This window comes from Bufo bufo, chromosome 7 (assembly GCF_905171765.1).
Source record: "Bufo bufo chromosome 7, aBufBuf1.1, whole genome shotgun sequence".
Lineage (NCBI taxonomy): Eukaryota > Metazoa > Chordata > Amphibia > Anura > Bufonidae > Bufo > Bufo bufo.
The window spans coordinates 197,024,939-197,038,639 of NC_053395.1; the positions used below are offsets into that span (position 1 = coordinate 197,024,939).

A 13,701-nucleotide genomic window follows, 5' to 3' on the forward strand; every position below is an offset into this window, starting at 1 on the left:
GAGAAAAATCGGCATGTTTGGTACCCGGACTTCTTCACAGAAGTTCGGGTTTGGGATCAGTGTTGTGTAGATTTCATTATTTTCCCTTATAACATGGTTATAAGGGAAAATAATAGCATTCTTAATGCAGAATGCTAAGTAAATTGGGGATGGAGGGGTTAAAAAAATAAAAAATAAAATTAAACTCACCTCATCCACTTGTTCGCGCAGCCTGGCTCGTCTTCTTTCCTCTTCTTTGAGGACCTGGCAGGAAATGGACCGTTGGTGACATCACTGCTCTCATTACATGGTCCATGTGATGAGCGGAGTGACGTCACCAAAGGTCCATTTCCTCCCAGGTCCTCAAAGAAGAAGAAAGAAGACGAAGTGGATGAGGTGCGTTTAATGTATTTTTTTTTAACCCCTCCATCCCTAATATACTTACCATTTTGTCTTAAGAATGTTATTATTTTCCCTTATTACCATGTTATATGGGGAAAATAATAAAATCTACACAACACCAATCCCAAACCTGAACTTCTGTGAAGAAGTCCGGGTTCGGGTCTGGGTACCAAACATGCCGATTTTTCTCACCCGCGTGCAAAGCGCATTAAAACGTTTTACACTTGCGCTAAAAAATCGCACATTTTTCTGCAACGCACCCGCATCTTTTCCCGCAACGTCCGTGTGAACCAAGCCTTAGGTCTCTTTTACACGGGCATCGCGTGTGATGGTCAGCTAGGATGCATTTTCCCACGCGAGTGCAAAGCGTTTTAATGCATTTTGGTCATAGAAGCCTTTTAGGACATCTATAGGAATCATAACGGATCCGTCTGGTTCCCGTTATGCAAGTTATGATTCCCATAGACTTCTATTATGACTGAAAGCAAAACAGAAAGCCTTTTACGGGCAGCAGAACGGATCCGTCCTGGTTTCCGTTATGCGGGACTGGACACCTGCATAATGGAAACCAGGACGGATCCGATCAAAACACCTATTAAAGGCTTCCATTTTTACCTCCATCTTGAGGATTCTGTTACTTTCCGTTATAACCATGTTATAACTGAAAGCCATAACGGAATCCATAACGCTGATGTGAACCCGCCATTACTTGCAGTGAGAATGTGCTGTGATTGTTTGAATGCAGCTAATCTACCGTAGTTTCACTGCGCCCTCTGCTGGTCTGTCTTGTAAAAGCAGGACAAAATGGGGATAAATAAGGTTAAACAGGGAGCAAGGAATAGCAGACATGCTAGGAATTTTGCAAAAAAGCCATGGTTTGCTAGAATTTTGTAAAAATCACGGCAAAAGAAAAAAAAGGATATAAACTCAACATGTGACCCTTACTGGGATGTAACATTTTGTATTCATGGTTCCAGATATTCACATTATGATATGTGGCAGCCTCATTTAATCTACTCTGTAGAGGGTACTTTATTAAGTAATTTGTGCCACTATTTTGCACTAAAATTGAGAATAAGTGGGGCCAGAATAGGGCATGGCTGGCATCAATTCAATCAAATGCAGGATTGATCAATGGACAGACAGAGGATTGATCAATGGACAGACAGAGGATTGATCAATGGACAGACAGAGGATTGATCAATGGACAGACAGAGGATTGATCAATGGACAGACAGAGGATTGAGCAATGGACTGACAGAGGATAGAGGAATGGACTGACAGAGGATAGAGCAATGGACTGACAGAGGACAGAGCAATGGACTGACAGAGGACAGAGCAATGGACAGACAGAGAATAGAGCAATGGACAGACAGAGAATAGAGCAATGGACAGACAGAGGATAGAGGAATGGACTGACAGAGGATTGAGCAGTAGACTGACAGAGGATTGAGCAATGGACTGACAGAGGATAGAGCAATGGACTGACATAGAATAGAGCAATGGACTGACATAGAATAGAGCAATGGACTGACAGAGGATTGAGCAGTAGACTAACAGAGGATAGAGCAATGGACTGACAGAGGATAGAGCAATGGACAGACAGAGGATAGAGGAATGGACTGACAGAGGATAGAGCAATGGACTGACATAGAATAGAGCAATGGACTGACATAGAATAGAGCAATGGACTGACAGAGGATTGAGCAGTAGACTAACAGAGGATTGAGCAATGGACTGACAGAGGATTGAGCAATGGACTGACAGAGAATAGAGCAATGGACTGACAGAGGATAGAGGAATGGACAGACAGAGGATTGAGCAGTAGACTGACAGAGGATTGAGCAGTAGACTGACAGAGGATAGAGCAATGGACTGACAGAGGATTGAGGACTGATGTAGGAAATGTCAGCCTTAGTAGATATGGGCCAGTGTGTGTTTACTTAGTCTACAACTCCATATTAGTCACCTTGTACCTTGAGTATTTTTGAAGTATCACACATGCATTCAAACTGATTCTTATTTTTTTATTTTTGTAATAGAGACCATTACTTGAGCACCGTGACATGGGCTACAGACCAAAGGCTGGCCATCCAGTGGCTCCGAAGGATTCAGAATGTTTCGGCAATTTTAATGTGTACACATCTAGACCCCTCATGGCACTGCGAAGATGTATGATCAGTTTTCATTTATGTGCCTTTTAGTTTGTTCTTGTTATTTAAAAATTGGTTCATTTCTCAATTTAGTTCTGGACAGTTAAAGTGGATCAGCTCATATAGACTCCGAGCAGCCTCTGGTGCACTGACATAAAGGGTTGGCCTCTAGGCATAGACCTTAAAAAATCTGTTGCCGTCCTGCACTCTGATAAAATCCAAACTTGATTAAAAAAATTAAGCATAGAAAAACAAAAACATCACATATTTCGAGCATTACAGTGCCCTTAAAGGCTATGTTCACCTTTGTAGGCAATTTTTTTATGATTGCATGTTACTCATTTTTGGCTAAAAATCTTTTTTTCAATTGGAAACCCTCTTGAACTCTTTTAGTGAACTCCCCATCACCACCTCCTCAGGCAGAGAGTTCCATAGTCTCACTGCTCTTACCGGAAAGAATCCTCTTCTATGTTTGTGTACAAACCTTCTTTCCTCCAGACACAGAGGATGTCCCCTCGTCACAGTCACAGTCCTGGGGATAAATAGATGATGGGAGAGATCTCTGTACTGACCCCTGATATATTTATACATAGTAATTAGTTCTGCCCTTAGTCGTCTGTTTTCTAAAGTAAATAACCCTAATTTTAATAATCTTTCTGGGTCCTGTAGTTGCCCCATTCCAGTTATTACTTTAGTTGTGATATGTCATAGTGATATAGCAGAGGTTCTGACTGGTGCTGGTCCGAGTGCTGAGACCCCCACCAATCTCTATAACGAGAAAAAAGAAGCGCTCACACTGAGCTCTGTCTCTCCTTTCTGCAGAAGAGTCCTTCTCCTGCAGCGAGGAGGGAGAGCACACTGTGTTAGGACTTCTTCAGTTTCTGTGAGATCGTTCATTGCATCCGAGGCATTAGTTCTGAGGCCGGATGTCTGTCTCCTTAGCGCCTATTTTTCTCTCTGGCGCTGTCAGGCTATGGATCCCAGGCCTGTGCACTAAAACGCACATACTGTAAATATAAATCAGTTGTGTCCGGCTCCAGCTAAAAAAACTAAAAACTATCCAAACACAAATGATATACTGTATATGCACCGAGCCTAAGGGTACAGCCACACGGCGCAGTCATGATGCAGATAGCAACCGCAGCATCTCATTTTCCAATAGAAGTCAATAGGAAAATAGGTTTCTGAGATGGACACAGGTGTTATTATTTGATGTTAATCAGAAAGCTAAAGAAAGGAAAATTCACACTTCAGATAACAGTTTGCAGACAAAAAATGCACCCAAAAAGCATGATTATGCATGTGGTTTCCTAACCGCATCATGACCACGCCGTGTGGCCGTACCCTAAGCCTCAAGATTTGGTCCAATTACCCCCTTTTTGATACATTTTGGGGGTCATTTATTAAGACCGAAGATTTTTGATGCTTTTGATGATGGTCCTAATAACCCCTGTATCTGGCGGTGGATCTGCCGAAGTTATGAAGAGGCTCCAGCCCCTTCATAACTTCAGCGGATCCACTGCCGCATCTAAATGTAGGATCGCTTCCGCGCTGTCTTACATTTAGACCATTTTCTACGCCTAAAACGTAGAAAGCGTAAAAAATTGTGAATTAGACGGGCCTGCTGGCCCATCCCCTTCCCCGCCCACTTTTTTTAGACATGGCGTAAGTGGGGAAAAGTCGCAGGACTTGCAATCTGTGCCAGAAATACGCCTAATGTAGGTGTATTTCTGGATAATAAATGACCCCCTTTGTTTCTACAAAGGATATTGTCACGGCTAAAACCCCCCTTTAGCTTCCTTCTAAATCAAGCATTGTAGATTAGAACAAAAGGTTCCTGCATTAGGAACGTGCACAGCATTTTATTTTTTGCTTTTATATTTAGTTTTTTTTTATTAAATTCTGTTGTACATGATCCTACTTTATATAATCTCTCTTTCTCTCTTGCAGATGTATAGTGAAGAGAGCCAAACTGGCTGGGTTGGAAATGTAAGTATTTACAATTTTAAGGTCTTGCTTTTATATATATATATATATATATATATATATATACACTCACCTAAAGAATTATTAGGAACACCTGTTCTATTTCTCATTAATGCAATTATCTAGTCAACCAATCACATGGCAGTTGCTTCAATGCATTTAGGGGGGTGCTCCTGGTCAAGACAATCTCCTGAACTCCAAACTGAATGTCAGAATGGGAAAGAAAGGTGATTTAAGCAATTTTGAGCGTGGCATGGTTGTTGGTGCCAGACGGGCCGGTCTGAGTATTTCACAATCTGCTCAGTTACTGGGATTTTCACGCACAACCATTTCTAGGGTTTACAAAGAATGGTGTGAAAAGGGAAAAACATCCAGTATGCGGCAGTCCTGTGGGCAAAAATGCCTTGTGGATGCTAGAGGTCAGAGGAGAATGGGCCGACTGATTCAAGCTGATAGAAGAGCAACGTTGACTGAAATAACCACTCGTTACAACCGAGGTATGCAGCAAAGCATTTGTGAAGCCACAACACGCACAACCTTGAGGCGGATGGGCTACAACAGCAGAAGACCCCACCAGGTACCACTCATCTCCACTAAAAATAGGAAAAAGAGGCTACAATTTGCACGAGCTCACCAAAATTGGACTATTGAAGACTGGAAAAATGTCGCCTGGTCTGATGAGTCTCGATTTCTGTTGAGACATTCAAATGGTAGAGTCCGAATTTGGTGTAAACAGAATGAGAACATGTATCCATCCTCTGATGGCTACTTCCAGCAGGATAATGCACCATGTCACAAAGCTCGAATCATTTCAAATTGGTTTCTTGAACATGACAATGAGTTCAGTGTACTAAAATGGCCCCCACAGTCACCAGATCTCAACCCGATAGAACATCTTTGGGATGTGGTGGAACGGGAGCTTCGTGCCCTGGATGTGCATCCCTCAAATCTCCATCAACTGCAAGATGCTATCCTATCAATATGGGCCAACATTTCTAAAGAATGCTATCAGCACCTTGTTGAATCAATGCCACGTAGAATTAAGGCAGTTCTGAAGGCAAAAGGGGTCCAACACCGTATTAGTATGGTGTTCCTAATAATTCTTTAGGTGAGTGTGTATATATATATATATATATAGAGCAAAATTATAGCATTATAGCCTCGATATTCAGTAAAACATGCAGCAGTCTATGAGGTCAAAAAGGAACCCAGCAACTAAAGGCTGTTACATTAAAGAAAAAGTCCAGCAATTGTACCCTATTAGATGATACGATGACAAAATTTAATGAGAAAAATAAATAAACCTCTACATAGTCAATCGGGTACCCGATTGACTATGTAGAGGTTTATTTATTTTTCTCATTAAATTTTGTCATCGTATAATCTAATAGGGTACAATTGCTGGACTTTTTGTTTTCTTTATTATTACCCTTATTCTTTATAAATTGATATCATTTTTGCTGGACTTCTGTTACATTAAAGGGATCGCAAATGCTCAGGGGGCAATGGCTATCGCTGAAAGTGCCCAGTGCCCCGGTGTTTCTGTTTCTGGTCGATAACTCCTCCCCTGTTTAGCTTTTACAGGGAGTGCAGAATTATTAGGCAAGTTGTATTTTTGAGGATTAATTTTATTATTTAACAACAACCATGTTCTCAATGAACCCAAAAAACTCATTAATATCAAAGCTGATTATTTTTGGAAGTAAGTTTTTGTTTGTTTTTAGTTTTAGCTATTTTAGGGGGATATCTGTGTGTGCAGGTGACTATTACTGTGCATAATTATTAGGCAACTTAACAAAAAACAAATATATACCCATTTCAATTATTTATTTTTACTAGTGAAACCAATATAACATCTCAACATTCACAAATATACATTTCTGACATTCAAAAACAAAACAAAAACAAATGAGTGACCAATATAGCCACCTTTCTTTGCAAGGACACTCAAAAGCCTGCCATCCATGGATTCTGTCAGTGTTTTGATCTGTTCACCATCAACATTGCGTGCAGCAGCAACCACAACCTCCCAGACACTGTTCAGAGAGGTGTACTGTTTTCCTTCCTTGTAAATCTCACATTTGATGATGGACCACAGGTTCTCAATGGGGTTCAGATCAGGTGAACAAGGAGGCCATGTCATTAGATTTTCTTCTTTTATACCCTTTCTTGCCAGCCACGCTGTGGAGTACTTGGACGCGTGTGATGGAGCATTGTCCTGCATGAAAATCATGTTTTTCTTGAAGGATGCAGACTTCTTCCTGTACCACTGCTTGAAGAAGGTGTCTTCCAGAAACTGGCAGTAGGACTGGGAGTTGAGCTTGACTCCATCCTCAACCCGAAAAGGCCCCACAAGCTCATCTTTGATGATACCAGCCCAAACCAGTACTCCACCTCCACCTTGCTGGCGTCTGAGTCGGACTGGAGCTCTCTGCCCTTTACCAATCCAGCCACGGGCCCATCCATCTGGCCCATCAAGACTCACTCTCATTTCATCAGTCCATAAAACCTTAGAAAAATCAGTCTTGAGATATTTCTTGGCCCAGTCTTGACGTTTCAGCTTGTGTGTCTTGTTGAGTGGTGGTCGTCTTTCAGCCTTTCTTACCTTGGCCATGTCTCTGAGTATTGCACACCTTGTGCTTTTGGGCACTCCAGTGATGTTGCAGCTCTGAAATATGGCCAAACTGGTGGCAAGTGGCATCTTGGCAGCTGCACGCTTGACTTTTCTCAGTTCATGGGCAGTTATTTTGCGCCTTGGTTTTTCCACACGCTTCTTGCGACCCTGTTGACTATTTTGAATGAAACGCTTGATTGTTCGATGATCACGCTTCAGAAGCTTTGCAATTTTAAGAGTGCTGCATCCCTCTGCAAGATATCTCACTATTTTTTGACTTTTCTGAGCCTGTCAAGTCCTTCTTTTGACCCATTTTGTCAAAGGAAAGGAAGTTGCCTAATAATTATACACACCTAATATAGGGTGTTGATGTCATTAGACCACACCCCTTCTCATTACAGAGATGCACATCACCTAATATGCTTAATTGGTAGTAGGCTTTCGAGCCTATACAGCTTGGAGTAAGACAACATGCATAAAGAGGATGATGTGGTCAAAATACTCATTTGCCTAATAATTCTGCACGCAGTGTAGAATGCCCAGTATCACATCACCGCCAGTCCTGGGCATGTACCGTGTACAATACCCACTGTGGACAGCGGCATCAATGAATGGACTGCACATGACATGTGTCACTTTTTGCACCAGCTAGCTGCGCATGTGCAGGCCATTCAGTGGGTATTTGTACGGCGCATGCCCAGTGGTGATGTAATGCTGGGCTAGCTAAAAGCTAAGCAAGGGAAGAGTTATTGACCAGTAACACTGGGGGCGCTAGGCACTTGCAGCTCACAGTTTCTCTTTAACTAAGGTAGAGGTTCAGGAGTCCACCATCAGGAGGACACTGAACAACAATGGTGTGCATGGTAGGACAGCAAGGAGAAAGCCGCTGCTCTCCAAAAAGAACATTGCTGCCCATCTGCAGTTTGATAAAGATTATCTGGACATGTCAGAAGGCTACTGGAACAATGTTTTGTGGACGGATGTGACGAAAAGAGAAATTTTTGGTTTAAATTTGAGGCATTAAAGGAATAGTACTGTACTTCAACATAAAAACCCCATCCCATCAGTCAAACACGGTGGTGGTAGTATCAAGGTTTAGGCCTGCTGTGCTACATCTAGGCTACGATAGCCTTCCATCATTGATGGACCAATGGAACAATATGTTCTGAATTTTACCAGAAAATTCTAAAGGAAAATGTCAGGACATCTGTCCATAAGCTTAATCTCAAGAGAACGTGGATCATGCAGCAAGACGACGACTCCAAGCACACTCTAAGATGTTATACTAAAGAATGGTTAACGAGGAATAAAGGTAAAGTTTTGGAATGGTCAAGTCAAAAGTCCTGACCTTACTCCAATAGAAATGTTGTGGAAGGACTTGAACAGAGCAGTTCATGGGAGGAAATCCATGAACATCGCAGAGCTCAAGCTGTTTTGTATGGAGGAATGAGCTAAAATTCCTCCAAGTCACTAATCAACAATTACCAGAAACGTCTAGGTGCAGTTATTGATGCACAAGGGGGTCACACCAGATACTGAAAGCAAAGGTTCACTTCTCATACTTTTTCCACGCACAGACATGTAATATTGGATCATTTTCTCCATAAATAAGGGACCAAGTGTAATATTTTTGACTCATTGAACAAATTGTATTAATCGATAGAACTGTAAGGAGAGCAGTTGCACCAGGGTCTTGGCACCAATAGCCCCTTTGCAATATAACATGTTAATAGTACTGTATAGATAGCATGTAATGTTGAGGGCTCTGCTAGAAATGTTGCATCTACAGATGTAGTAGAGTTAACACACATGCTTTATGAGAGGTGTTATCCAAACTAAATGTATTAAGCAAACACCTTGAATTGCTTTTCAATGGCTTTTGTTTCAAGATAACACGATGAGTTGAGAAATTTGAGTAAAGAGTTTGTGTGTTAACCCTGCTACATCTGTATATCCAGAAGCTTTAGGTTACAGCTGTTTGTTTAAAATCAAGTAGATGGCAAAGAGGTGGCTGGGGCAGCTGATTTGGGACCCTAAGTTTGACTTAACTCAAAATGAACAGAAACCGGTCAGGGGACCTTTTTGATAATGAAAGAGAAGAATGGGTGGTTGTAAACAAACTCTACACCAAGGAACATTTTAACACATTGTTGAGGTCATTTCCCCTTTCACTGACATGACTCTCTCACAGTATTATACATCATAAAACAATTCTATTTATTTAGTTATACCAATGGTAACATTTTGACCCTCATGTGATGTCTTCACTGATTGTAGTTTATCACACTTACTTCTCTATCTGGCCCAGACCACCATGAAGACTTCTTCCAGCCACAGGTTGCTGCCCAGACATCTTAAGCTCCTTGCTTTTCCCACATTCTCTCCGCCTAATCCCTATTTCTACACAATCTTTGCATCCCGCTATTGTCCCCAATACTGTTCCTTTTGCAGACATACTTTATCCCATCGCTGTTCCCGCTGTATTGCACATTGTCTCTTCAATGCTTCAAAATATACCTTATAACCAAAACATTGGAACAAAAATTAAGTAACAGAAATATTAGTCATATAACCATAGTCACTGCAAAAACGTCAGTGTCAGTATGCCAGTGACCTAAATAGTAAAGGTACCCATGACAGTAAAAGTGCCCCACACAATTATAATGCCCTTTTAGGCTCCACACATTGATAGTTAAAGTACCCAGACAGTAGTAATTTGCCCTTTGAGCACCATACAGAGTTAATGGTTCACTTTGTACCCCCACACACTACAATAATGTTCCTTTTGTGTCCCCACATGCAGCAATAATAGCCACTTTTTGGCTCTCCTACAGTAAATGCAACCCTGAAAAAAACACTGATAATAATTTGCATGGTGTCTTTCAGCCTGTGCTGTCCATATGGTGGTATATTGCATGGGCACCGCTGCATCACACCACCTATGCTGCGCCAAGACTCTTGTAGCTACAGACAATGGTGGTAAAGTGAGCCGAAAGCTCTCTGGTCCATCCAGAGGCCATGGATACAGTTAAAAAATGGTGCTGCCGCCAGGGGCCTGGTGGGAAAGAACAATATGCATTATGGCCTCCCTGGCCCAAGAGGTCGGGGTATTGCGGTCTGAACAAAGACCAGGAAAGTGACCATTTATATGTTCTGCTTTGGGATGCCCCCTGACCTCTGATTATTTGTTTACCTTCTCTTTCTAGTTTGGGCCCAGTGAACCACTCTTCGTCTCAGGAATTCGATTTTATAAGATCATCAGCAACGAATTTGGTTACAAACATATACATTCATATGGTGTAGGGGTAAGTAATCAAGAACTGAAATACGTGTACATGAGAATTTGGCTTTTTTTATAAAACATTTTTATAAACTACTTCATGAAAATCCACATAAAAATTACATTGGAAAGTAGTGCGGTTGTGATGGTGGCCACTGGAGCATACAGTATGGTACATACAGTGATAGGCAAGAAACCCATTTATTGGAGCTGCCACAAAGCATACACCATCCTGCTGCCCTTAATGATGGAGGGGAGGATGCACAATACACATACTACACCATGGAGTATTTTAGTCACTGGCAGATTTATGTGCTGATAATGAATTTCTAATGCTTATCTTCATTTTTAGATGCCGATGCCATTAACAAACGGAAGTTATGAAGTTACCAGCGTAGTTAAAATAGTGGAAAATGATTTGTGAGTACTGGGCCTGTTGCTTGTTTCATTTGCTGGAAAATGAAAACTTGATTTGTAGGCCTCATGCACACCACCATGTCCATATTGAGGTCTGCAAACCACGGATCCGCGAAATATGTACATTCTGTGTGCAAACCTCATTAGAAATGGCTATTCTTGTCTGCCATACCAGCAAGGACATGTTCTGTAATTTAAGGAATGGACATTCGCATGTGGAGAGCAGTCCATTTTTTGCAGACCCATAGAAATGAATGGATCCATGTGCAATCCTTAAAAAATGTGGATCAGACAAAATATGATCGTGTGCATGAGCCCTTACGCTGTATTCTTTCAGTGAGTAATAGAAAATAACCAAATCTGTTTTATTAATATGGTCCAGTGTCAGACTTGGGTTGCAACTCCTGTGGGAGCAGAGATTTCTGCTATAGAAAGCTGTTTTTATGGCCAAGGCATGGATTTCCAAATGTGCCCAACACCCCTGGTTACAGAAGTTGAGTTGGACAATAATTGACTTAATTGCCCCCCGTCACTCGCTCTTCCCTTCTTCACCAATTCTGAAACTAACATTTCATCTCCTCATTCCTCCACATATGTATCGTACTGGATGCAGGACTCATTGTCCACCTTACAACTTATCTGTAGTAGGGTTTGTTGGCGTCTGCATCTTGGCATCTGCATCTCCTTCTCTGGCTACAACTCTTACCGCTCTTCTATTTTACATAGATTGGTTACAGGTTGATTCCTGTGTAGCCTGACGCATATGTAAAAGTGTCATGCATGGGAACATATCCTAATGGCTAGAATTTTGGTTTAAAAGTAATAGAAGGAGCCAGTAACAGAGCTACTATGTAAAAGCTGATCGGTGGGGGCAGTGGTGTATCTTGGTTTTGTGCTGCCCTAGGCGAAACTAAACTTGGGCACCCCCCTAATATAAATTTGACCCACCCCTTCCTGTCAAGGCCAAACCCCTTTCTCTCTAAACCCCACCCCTTCCTATGTGCCACCCACAGATCCCCCTTCCCTAAACAGTGCCATCCACGGATTCCCCTCCCCTAAACAGTGCCATCCACAGATCCCCCCTCCCCGAAACAGTGCCATCCACAGATCCCCCCTCCCCAAAACAGTGCCATCCACAGATCCCCCTCCCCGAAACAGTGCCATCCACAGATCCCCCTCCCCGAAACAGTGCCATCCACAGATCCCCCTCCCCGACGCTCACAGGAGAACATATATAAACGAATCATAACTTTAACTTTAATCATCGCTAATCTCTTTACTGGATATCTTACTCTGTCTTGACTCTTAGCTCTGGTAACAGCAGGCAGTGCGGGCGGCGCTCACTCACTGACGTCACGCGCCTGCTCCTCCCACTAGGCGGCGCAGGCGCGTGACGTCAGTGAGTGAGCGCCGCCCGCACTGCCTGCTGTTAGCAGAGCTAAGAGTCAAAACAGAGTAAGATATCCAGTAAAGAGAATAGCGATGATTAAAGTTAAAGTTAATGATTTGTTTATAAATGTTCTCCTGTGAGCGGCGTGGCCCTGTATATTCTAACCCCCAGGCAAGCGTCCCCGTCACCATGGGAACGCCTGGGGGTTAGAATATACCATCGGATCTTCTGAGTATACCTGCGGCAACATATAAGACGGATGGGACAGGGGCAAACAAGGCATTTTGCTGCCCCATTGGCAAGTGCCGCCCTAGGCAAATTACTTGTTTGCCTCGTGATAGATACTCCACTGGGTGGGGGGTGTTGGACCTCTGCCAATCTGATATTGATTGTCTACCCTGAAGTTAGGTCATCAGTATTAAAAATCCTGGAAATCCCCTTTAAAATGACTCTGTATGCTTTCAATACTTCCAAGATCAATTTACTAGGCATCTAAGCAGCTCTCACTGTTCAAGACTATGAGAGCTGAGTTACGGTACGACCACAGTTAGGACGTCATCTTTCTCATTAAACCTTTTTCAAGCATTGAAAAAAGCTAAGTGAGAGTCAAAAAACAAGAGGGGGCAATAAAATAACACAACATGGAATATGGTTCAAGTCAACTTCTGTTAATTTTTGAAGGTTTGAGAAGCAACTTCAGCAAATTCCTGATGTGATTTGTAAGTCAAACTACTCGATGAGTAAGGCCAGACACACACGAGCAAGTTCAATACGAGAAACCTGCAGCGTGTGTCAGTGTGTGGTCCTCTGACGAGATCGCACAGCATTATAATGATTTATAAGGCTGTGTGTCCCTGTGAGACCTGGAATCTATTGAATTACAGTGACATAATGCCTTCAGTTTTATACAATAGATTCCAGGTCTTACAGGGACACAGAGTCTTAGAAATCATCCCAATGCTGTGGGATCCTGTCCGAGGAGTGGAGGTCAGAACAGGACCTCACTAGTGATGAGCGAAGTTTTCGTAAAATTCGATTCAGCTGCTTCACAGAATTTTACAAAAAAATATGCATTCATCGCTGATCACGGCATCTGAGTTTAATATTAGAGTGTATAATAAATAAATAAATAAATTAAATCATACTTACCTCATCCATTTGATCAGGAAGAGCCGGCCACCACCATTTTGATTGAAGATCCAACGCAAATTCTGGCGCGCTTCATAAGTCACAGCGCACCGGATCAAGATGGTGGCGACTGGCTCTTTGTGCTCAAACGGATGAGGTAAGTATGATTTTTTTTATTTATTTTTTAATCCATTTTAGGGGAAATAAATTTGTTACTACGAAGCATTAGGAAATTCGGCTCAACACCAGACCTCACACTGACACCCGATGCGAGTTTCTCACATTTAACTCACTCATGTGTCTCGCCTAAGAGTACTGCCACACAAGGTGGATTTTGCAGCCATTCCAGCAA

The 13,701-nt window shown here is 42.2% G+C and overlaps 1 protein-coding gene across 1 annotated transcript in view; it reads left to right on the top strand.

The window, feature by feature from the left end:
• The window catches only part of LOC121008290 (dipeptidyl peptidase 4-like), a 103,343-nt gene that overhangs the window by 69,241 nt on the left and 20,401 nt on the right, over positions 1 to 13,701 (top strand). The window contains exons 11-14 of the mRNA XM_040440737.1: positions 2,424 to 2,553; positions 4,485 to 4,523; positions 10,341 to 10,439; positions 10,767 to 10,834. Coding sequence (XP_040296671.1) covers positions 2,424 to 2,553; positions 4,485 to 4,523; positions 10,341 to 10,439; positions 10,767 to 10,834 — 336 coding nt within the window. The remainder of the gene's footprint in view (positions 1 to 2,423; positions 2,554 to 4,484; positions 4,524 to 10,340; positions 10,440 to 10,766; positions 10,835 to 13,701) is intronic.